The sequence below is a fragment of the Sycon ciliatum genome, chromosome 4 (assembly GCF_964019385.1).
Source record: "Sycon ciliatum chromosome 4, ocSycCili1.1, whole genome shotgun sequence".
NCBI classification, from domain to species: Eukaryota; Metazoa; Porifera; class Calcarea; order Leucosolenida; family Sycettidae; genus Sycon; species Sycon ciliatum.
The window spans coordinates 34,018,549-34,028,665 of NC_088646.1; the positions used below are offsets into that span (position 1 = coordinate 34,018,549).

A 10,117-nucleotide genomic window follows, 5' to 3' on the forward strand; every position below is an offset into this window, starting at 1 on the left:
CCGCTGGAGAAAAACTGAGACTGCGCCTTTACAACGCCTTTGTTATACCGGTATTAGTGTACAATGCTGGAACGTGGGGCCGAACAGTAGCTGCGGAAAATAGCCTGGACGCTTTTCATAGGGGTCACCTTCGCCCAATACTCGGTATAACCTGGCCACAGAAAATATCAAACCAAGCTCTCTATCAGCGATGTCATGCGGAACCTCTAAGTGCAATAATAAAGCCAGGCCTCACTGGAGTTTGTTCGGCCACATACTCCGCCTCCCGAGCAGCGCTCCAGCCATCTTTTAAAAGCATGATAGCGTACTTTAAGTGCAGCAGCCCCAAGTGGAGAGGAAGACCAAGAACAACCCTGCCTGTGAAGCTGCACGGGGATCTCCAAGCCGCTGAATGCGGGCGATTACGCACACTTCAAGGTCTTGAGATCCTATCCGCAATAGCACATGTGCGCGACGAGTGGCGTCCGTTGAAAGATTCCGTTTGTCGAGCTGGAAAATAACACCTACACCATCGGAGCCACTAACATTATGCAGCAATGCAACGTCAATTCAATTTCTTTATGAATACAACGTCAATTCACAACAATAATATCAACTTACATTTGCAAATTCCTACATGAATAATAAATAATGCTACGAATATCATAGTATAACGTTACAATCACACACAGCCATATCAATCACAGCCATATCAACTGCTGTGAACTACGAGAACACAGAACAATGGAGTTTAGACGAGATTTAGCTCATTTGTGCAATCCAACCCCTTCCTTTTCTGCTCTTTTTCTTCTCTCTTCTCCTAAGTTCTCTTCTTCTGGCCGGCAATCTGGCTTGAGCTGTCCCTTTGTTTTGTTTTGTACTACCTATGTCCAGCATAAGCGAATGTGTGAGCTGAGCAAGTGTCTTCGACACTTGCTTGGCTGACGCAGCCGCCGGAATGCAAACAATAATAATAAGTCTCCCTCAGAAAACAAACTGACTGCTTCGGGCCTATTTTGTTCCTAATGGATCAGCAGCTGCACCTGCTTGCCATTATGAGTACATGGTGGACCCTGAGCAGGTGAACCCCACCCTTTGCTATTAATACTGGCACTGGTATACTGGATAACTGTATTTTCTGACTTCATACTTTTGAAAGTGAATACAAAAGAACCAGAGAACACTTTAAAAAAAGACTTTTAAGTAAAAGTGTCCTCTGATTCACCTTCACTCTGTTTCTGCACAAGCGAGCCTGTGCACCATGCCTGTGCACCATGCCTTTGCATGAACGCGGAAGTCCCCTTATCGTTGTTATCATTTACATGCATCATAATACATGCATCATCAATCAAAAGGAAGAAAAAAACTTTATCGAGATGAGCTAAGGTTTTGATTTGTAGACGAAGCACGGAAGAGATTCATACCACAATAGGACTTACAGCTTGCTTCCAGGATGCCAGGCAAACTCAGGAGAAGACTTGCACCCTGCAAGGTGTCCGTGAGTAAGCAGCAAACAGAGCAAGGAATACGATCCAGTAAAATAATTTCTAAAATAAGTCGACACCTTTTTTAAATACAACACTGAGATGCAGTAGTTTGACAGAATAGCGTTACCGTGGATTCAAGGACGCACCGAAACACCTGGAAACATTGATGAACCGAAATAATAACTCCTTTCTCTCCTCACCACTTTTACTACATTGCAGAACTTAGAAGGTTCTACAAAATTCTGCTGCCTGTGGCCAAATCAGCATTTCACACAATTTTATTAGCTGTCAGCTAGCGCTGCAGCGCTGCATGAGCCTTCCCGGAACAGGCAAGCTACGGTGATGCAACAAAGTCTCTAGCAGCGCAATTGGCACATGGCCCTGTAGTTCACGTTGGAGCAATTACGCAACACAGTATTCACCTCTTTGGTCGTGTCGGCTTTCACGACCATGCGGACCGGTGCGCCAGCCAGACCGCAACCATTGCAAGAGCCAGAGTACATTTGAAAGTCATAATCTGAAGACGAAAGGCAGATCACGAGTATGCACACATGGCACAGATTGAACAGCACATCAGGATTATAACAAGAAACCAGTGCATGAAAGTGCAGTGGCGAGTCCTTCTTCAGCCCCTCAAGAAACGATGTACAATGCACATGCTAAGCTTAAAAGTAGCGGCTATGAGCAGCCATGTGGGCTGTCCCAGGAGGTCCCCCTGATGTTACTTGTCAAATACACACGGTGCATGTACTTCACATTCGTAAACGCTACAACACAAAAGCAGGTTTGGTCATGGCCTGGATGCATACCTGGACAGACACTCTGACACAGGTTGCGCAGAGTCTCCAGCACAGCCTGGTGACGAGGCAGGTCTTTCTCCACAGAAACCAGCTCATAATCCTGCAGCAGTCCCCGCTCAATCTCCGACAGCTGAAAGCGGTCTGGTTGGGGAAGTGATGAGATAGAGCTGGCCCTGGCATATGCCTGACAGACAGCACATCACACAGAAACCAGCGCAGACACCAGCACAATGTACATGAACTCAATCTGATGGCAGACAATACACAACACAGATAAAGTGCAGATACCCACACAGTGTACATGAGCTCTACCTGAAAGATCGTTTGAAAAGAATTCCTACTACAAGTATAGCTCGCGTTATTTGGCCCGCGCGATGGAAACCAACACGAGTGATCTGCAGCTCACGTCGAAATTCGGAGTTTTACGCCAAATTTGACGTGAAATTGCGCGTCACGTCGGAAATAACGCGCATCTTAACCTCTCGATTACGGTAACAACTCCTTGGTCAAATTGAATCCGCACTGATATTAGCAAAATAGAGTATTTGATGGGTAGGCCCCTCATGTCACATGTTGGTGTGAATTTTCCGGTACCAGCAGTAGGTCCCTGACCTAGAGGACCCAGTCCAGTAACTACCAGCGGACGTTTCACTCTACGGTGAAGCAAACCACCCAAGTGTATATGGACCCAAACACAAAAACTGGATCCACGTACACTGTATATCCAAAAATGCCGGCGTTGCTATGATTCCGACTTGGCTGGACCTGCCCCCCCCCCCCCCCCCCCCACCCCCACACTCTCTCTCGGAGGTAATATGGCACACACACACACACACACACACACACACACACACACACACACACACACACACACACACACACACACACACACACACACACACACACACACACACACACACACCGACACACACCGACACACACATACACACATGCATGCACACACGCACACACCCATACACACACACACACACACACCGACACACCTCAGACCTCAGACATGTCCATCGCGAAAGGGATGATAGCGAACAGCTATGTTAGACATAGCAACTTGTGCTGGGATTACACCATTCAACAGCTTGCAAGGCTGATGAATTGACCGCCACTATTTTTAGCCTGGTATCCACCACACAGCTGTTTGAAGTGACTTTTTCTGGCCAGTGAATCCCTATTTTTCATTTTTCCATTTTTCATTTTTTTTTTCTACACACACCACATACTCCGGCATACACTGGCTGTTGGTAACCACCCAGGAGAATGAAAGAAAGGTCAGGAAGAGTCCGAGAAAGAGAAGAAAGAAAGACCGACACACACACACACACACACACACACACATACAAACATACACACACACCTTTGTAAAGTCGTCATGTTGGGATCTGGTCAGATGGTCACGCAGTTTTGGAAGATCTCTGAGGTGATAGCTACACACAACACAGAAATACTTGGCGTTGGGCATCAAGGTGCTTGTCTGAACAAAGAGCACAACACAAGTACATGTAGACAATGGACACGGGGTTTAACCAACAAACATTACAGGACCATGATGCACATTAATACATACAAATAGTGTCATGTGTGCAAACAAATACTTGTGCTTCAAGTAATAGCAGTAGTAGCAGCATCAAGCCAAGAAAGAGGAGTGAGGGGGGGGGGTGGAGAGAGAAAGAAAGAGAGAGAGAGAGAGAGAGAGAGAGAGAGAGAGAGAGAGAGAGAGAGAGAGAGAGAGAGAGAGAGAGAGAGAGAGAGAGAGAGAGAGAGAGAGAGAGAGAGAGAGAGAGAGAGAGAGAGAGAGAGAGAGAGAGAGAGAGAGAGAGAGAGAGAGAGAAAGAGAGAAAGCAGCAGATCTTGGCCTGTTTGTGGTGAACAATGTCGGCCATAGAGCGAATGTGCCGGGAAGTTACTTCGAAGTAGGAATAAAGACGTTACCAATGTTGGTCAAATAATAGAACATTAGTACAGTGTGAGTTCTAGGTCATCACCAGACACTGGTGGCGTGAACTTGGACTTTTAAAGATCAGTATTACACTCAGCAGCACAGGAAGGGGCCCAATCCGGCCCAGTAGCCTTAGAATTCCCAGAAAAAAACCTCCAAATGACACTAAGTACCCATACCATGTCCTGCGGTATTCTGAGAATGTAGTTCTTCCGCCTCTCCTCCTCAGTTAGGTCCTTCCGCTTATCTTGCTGCTTCTGCATACGTCGACAAGCAGATTAATTACATTGGATGCCAAATTATAAAACCAAATACATGCACAATCCAAAATATTCTTCAAAAAATATATACTGTAAGAGTTCAATCTCTAGCGGGGCACAAAGTCTAGAGCTTTAACAAGAAAGAATCCATCGCTAACTCAAGAAATGCTACACGTATGTTATTCCTTCTCTCCTCTGTACTGGAGAAATAGAAGACAGACGTGTGCTGGCAGGGTCGTTCAACTTTGTACCAGCTAAGTGGGAAATTCTTGCAAATCGTTAAACTTTGGACTCATCGCACTTTCAACTCTTACAGTACTCGTCATCAATCTGTAAAAGGTATACCATGGTATACCTGTATGCAGTACGCCAGTACTGAACGCAGACTGGACTTCATATTCACGAAGCCAATCGGCTGTCGAATGGTAGTCCAAACACGCCGAACATCACATGCTTTTATCTCGCTGCAAACAGCTCTGTCACATCTTGCCAAGCCACCTTCTCTCGTCATCACCATCAGTTCGTGCATTGAGCCTCGCGCTTCGGCGTGTTTTGACCTCCATTTGACGGATATGCGTGTGGAGTCTTCCAACTAGTACTATTCAAAAGCCTATCGTACACAACGTAGCACATTACACGAGTGGGGCATAGTGGGCGGAAAGTTTTCCTGACGCCAATCAACGTCCTACTCATACAGCACATAGCATGCCATGCTGGCAGTCTACTGAAGCCTCTCAGCATACACGTGCATTAAACGCCGCTGGTAATAGGGTATGCTCCTTTGAGAAATTTCAATCCTGCTGCAAAAGGCGGCCATACTACAAACACACAACTAGCCTGAACGGTGCAACAGGTAACTGTTTAGAGCAACGGGAGTGGAGTAACCAAGACATCTCCAACTCTAACACATTAACGCACACGAACTATGCAGCAGTATGGGCAGTAATTTTCATATGATGTGCAATGCATGCTAGCAAATTACCTTGTTGGCTCTTTCTGACTGTTTACTAGGACTTCTTTCATGCTGCACATTGCCTTGTCTCCGTTCAGTTGCCAAGTGAGGATTCCGTGAATGGTGCTGCGGTTGCATCAGCTGCTGGTGCTGCTGAGAATGAGGGTATTGTTGCTGCTGCTGCTGCGGCTGCTGTTTCATCTTATCCGTACCCGACCTTGTGGCCTGATGTGTGTGGGGCTCAGTGTTGGCACGGACAACTCCTCTTGGCTGAGATGTGCGTGAGGCCACACCACCATCAGGGTCAAGCACACCCGCCTTACTGGCTTGGTCCTGGGCACGCGGTGGCGCATCTGCTTTGCTACTGCCTTGTTCAGCAGATGTTGGGGCGCGAACAACAGGTGTCCGCGTGGCACGTACAGCATCTGGGGTCTTCGGAGTTGGCCCTTGCTTCTTCTTACTCTTTACAAGGGGCATGGTGCTGGCATGACCTTGCTGCGCATGTGAAGTGTGGGCCCTGACAATACCACTGCTTTGTTCTCCAGCTGTCGTCGATGAATGAGGAGAGTGACCAACAGGTGCCTTGTACATGTCTGGCATGGAGACAGGAATGCGACCAGGAGCCTTCATTCCTGAGCCACCCTGTCCTCCGGTCCCTTTGGCGAATGGCGCTGCTGTTGTGGCTTCCGCCTTGGCAGCTGACCGCGCATTCAGAGCAGACACTCCCTGAGAACCAGGCTGCTGTAGTGCACGCCCAATCGACTGCAAACCTTGAGGCGCAATGCGACTGGGCGCAGCTCTTTCATCGTGAGCTGCCTTGCTATGATCTCCTTCACTGCTATCACGCACTCGCTGGCCACTTGAAGGACCCGATCCACGTCTAGCTAGGGGTTGCGCTTCTGCAACCTTCTGGCCCTTTTTCCCTTTTGATTCTTGGCGCTGTTTTGACCGGGGTGATGCGGTATGCGAAGGGTGCTGCTGATCTCTTTCTCCATGTCGTTTGCCACTCCGATGGGCAGCAGCAGTGGCATCATGTGACGCACTGACCTGATCACTAGCTGGAATGGATGAGTCATGACTACTTCCTGAGGCTGAACTACGTCTTGGCCTCTCCCCACCCGAACCGTGAGCTCGCCCCGAATGTGCTTTCGGTTTACCGCCAGTTGCCGCTGCCTCATCAGTGCGCTCAGCATCACTAGAACGTGCGCCGCTACCTGAGCGTTGTCTACCCCGACGGCCACGTTCAGGTTTCGAACTGGGGGCTTTCCCCTCCATACTGGCGAAGACTACAACACTCTTTGGCCAGGTTGAACACAGATATTCACATGTGTTTTCGCTGCTTTTCAGTTGCTGGGAGCGCTACAGGTGTTAGAAGTACTCGTTAAATACGCACTACGGCCCAATAAACTCCTTCGACATGTACTGGTCCCGTAGCATGGAGCTGTTGTGGAAAGTTTCCAACTCCAACAGCTATCCAAATGTGGAATAAAAAAACTTGAATAGTCCCTGCTCACAGCACTCAAAAGCTATGGAGATGATACACCGATAAAACTGTGCGGACCTAATGAAATAGATGAAGAGAGGCACGGTCGGCACAGCAAACACATAATTATTTTCCTAGAGGAGAACGTCTTCCACTAACACTCAGCTGAGAAAATATTCAAATCTTTCGAAAGTCTTTCGAGCTGAAACAAACAGCTGGCACTGTGTCACATGAGCTAATCATTTTTAGTTCAAACCACAGATCGTTTACGTCGTTGCTTTTATTTTATTTTTTTGTGTCGATATGCAGCGTACCGACGCCATGGCCGGTACGACATACAAGTCATCATGATAATCACCAAGACAACAATTTAGCCGGAAAGCGCTGTTTTCTGTTTCTGCAAAGTTCAAGAAACAATTTTGAAAAGTACAATTCCCTGATCTCAATAAGTATTGTGCTTGTACACTGCCCGGTGAGGACCAGTGTTGTGAGAAGATGGCCACTGACGACAAGGCGAAACAAGACCTTGGTCTCCTCGAAGAGGATGATGAGTTTGAAGAGTTTCCTGTGGAAGGTGTGTGCGTAATGAAAGTGGATGAGTTTCGTTTTCGTGAAAATAAATATTGTGTACTACCATATCCAACTTACTTCAATCTTGTTGCAGACTGGACTGCTGCAGATGAGGATCAAAGTGATGCCCACGTGTGGGAAGATGATTGGGACGATACCAATGTAGAAGATACGTTTTCAAACCAACTCAGGTAGAGAAATATTCACTCTTTTTCTTTTCCATTTTTCAACCTTAGAGCATGATTGTGCTAGTGGTAACAGCAATGTGTGTGCTGCTGCTGCTGTTGTTGTGGTTGTCATCGTTTTCATGAAATAAGCTACATTGAGTTTGTGCTTTGAGCTTCAGCCATGCTTGACCTGTCCATGCTCCAGGAACAGTAGTCGAAGTTATCATGCATAAGAGAGAACCTAGTGTTTGGAGCTCGTATATACACACACACACGCGCACTGTGTGTATCCGTGTTGTGCAGGACTGGAAATTGAATAGGGTCCATCAGTAGCCAACGTAACACTGGGCTCAAATCCGGGAGTGCGTGTACTTCACCGAGTGGGACCTGCGTTTCCAGGTTGTGTTGTGCGTGCACGAATCTTGACTTGATGATGCCGCTAGTGCTTTACGGTATGCACAAAATCAATAGGGCTTGAAGGTGCTGCATCGCTGCCAATCCAAAGTCATGACAATGCTGACTTTCGGAATCAGTTTTAACCCTTTACCTTCTGTGTGTACATGAATCGACCGAATTTGGTCGATGGACATGCATGCACTAAAACATTCGTAACTTGATCAATTCTTGACGGAATCTCAAGAACTAAATATATAGGAAGAAGCCGAAGAGCCCAGCTGTTCATTGCAACAATCGGCGAAGAGCTGCGATGCCGCATTCCAAAGATATCGCGCTCGACATTTCAGTCACGGCGAAAGTCGATTTTTTTCTGAGTGACTGGCCTTGAGCTGGGGATTTTCCCTCTCCTGACATGCTGAGTCACCTGTGCATGTTTTGAGCGCGTGGGCAGCATAAAAAGAAACCCAGGACATCAAATTTGAAATGTTTACGATGAAGGAGTGAGAAATGGCTGACGAGGAGAGAATTTTCTCGGATACCCAGCGATGGGGAGTATTTGAAGCACCCTGGCGTTGGATATGTGATCTCAGTAGTGTCCAGTTTGAGCTCATTGTACGCAGCTCGTGAAGAGCTTTCCAGAATGCCCAAGAGTGTGAAAATCGGTTGATTATAACCAAAGATATTCTTAGAATGAGGTGAGAAATATCGTATTTGGAGCTGCCTGGGAATTATGGTCAGAAGGTAAAGCGTTAAAGGGGAAGTATACCCTAAAATCAAATTTTCACCAGTTGTAGTCTTCTGGGTGCTGAGTCGACTGGTCTTGGTCCGAGGAAGCTGAGACGCTCCCTTCCTTCTTTTTTCCCAATCGAACCCGCGCACTTCCACCGAAACTGGGTGACTGCGCCCTACTAGATGGGGATTTGTATGCAAAATCTCACTAAAAGTGCTATGTTCTTATAAAAGCATGGATGACCGCGATTGGCCCATATGTTGTAGTCTTTTGGACGCTGCGTCGACTGGTTGTGGTCCGAAAAGGCTGCGATGCAGCGTTACTCCTTTATTCCCAATCGAACATGGTTGAACAAGCGGTCACGTGCTCCTGGGTGCCCAAATCACCTGGTCACCGCGCCAGCAGGCGACAACTTTCACACCAAGGTTCAACTCGAGTTCAACTCGAGTGACAGGACTGCACCCAAAAAAGGTGAAACAGGCTAGTAAGTTGTACCCTGCAGGCACGGTGACCAGGTGACTGGTGTACGCAGGAGCACGTGACCGCTTGTTCAACCATGTTCGATTGGGAATAAAGGAGGAACGCTGCATCGCAGCCTTTTCGGACCAAAACCAGTCGACTCAACGTCCAAAAGACTACAACATATGGGCCAATGGCGGTCATCCGTGCTTTTATAAGAACGAAATGGCGCTTTTAGTGACATTTTGCATACAAATCCCCATCTAGTAGGGCGCAGTCACCCAGTTTCGGTGGAAGTGCGCGAGTTCGATTGGGATTCAAGTAGGAAGGGAGCGTCTCAGCTTCCTCGGACCAAGACCATTCGACTCAGCACCCCGAAGACTACAACTGATGAAAATTTGATTTTAGGGTATACATGTACTTCCCCTTTAACTTTTTGTATGGATCCATGCACGTAGGGGTGGTTGCCTTCTCAGTATGGTGACCCGGCCTCTGCTGCTACTGACTAGCAGAATGTTAGCATAATGTACAGTCTTAATTAGTGTTGAAACGATCTCACCGGATACTCGTTAGCTCGCTCGCCAGAAACTCGGCTCGTTTGTGCGGCCAGCTCGTTTGCACTAACGAACACCGTACACCGTACTCCGTACACATGGCAATACATGTCGACCGGGGAGTCGTAAAATATTTTACGACTCCCTGGTCGATCGAGAGTCCAGTCCCGCGCATAGTGAAAATCACTCGCAGTTACAGGTACTGTATGCCTGCACGACACTTGAGTTGTTTCAGTTGTCGTTGCAGCTTTGGTGGACTCTACTGATGTCCTGTTCCGCATCTGCTGACCTGTCGCAGGATATGCTTCAGTCACCTCTCCATTCGA

At 47.5% G+C, this 10,117-nt stretch overlaps 1 protein-coding gene across 1 annotated transcript in view; it reads right to left on the bottom strand.

Annotated features, from left to right (window-relative positions):
• Positions 1 to 7,140, bottom strand: part of LOC135815797 (terminal uridylyltransferase 4-like) — a 55,871-nt gene extending 48,731 nt beyond the window's left edge. Inside the window, exons 1-6 of the mRNA XM_065329138.1 lie at positions 5,463 to 7,140; positions 4,400 to 4,477; positions 3,639 to 3,755; positions 2,276 to 2,450; positions 1,889 to 1,983; positions 1,419 to 1,464 (exon numbers count right to left, since the gene is read on the bottom strand). Of these exons, the coding sequence (XP_065185210.1) occupies positions 1,419 to 1,464; positions 1,889 to 1,983; positions 2,276 to 2,450; positions 3,639 to 3,755; positions 4,400 to 4,477; positions 5,463 to 6,707 (1,756 nt within the window). The 5' untranslated portion in view covers positions 6,708 to 7,140. The remainder of the gene's footprint in view (positions 1 to 1,418; positions 1,465 to 1,888; positions 1,984 to 2,275; positions 2,451 to 3,638; positions 3,756 to 4,399; positions 4,478 to 5,462) is intronic.
• Positions 7,141 to 10,117: the final 2,977 nt, after the last annotated feature.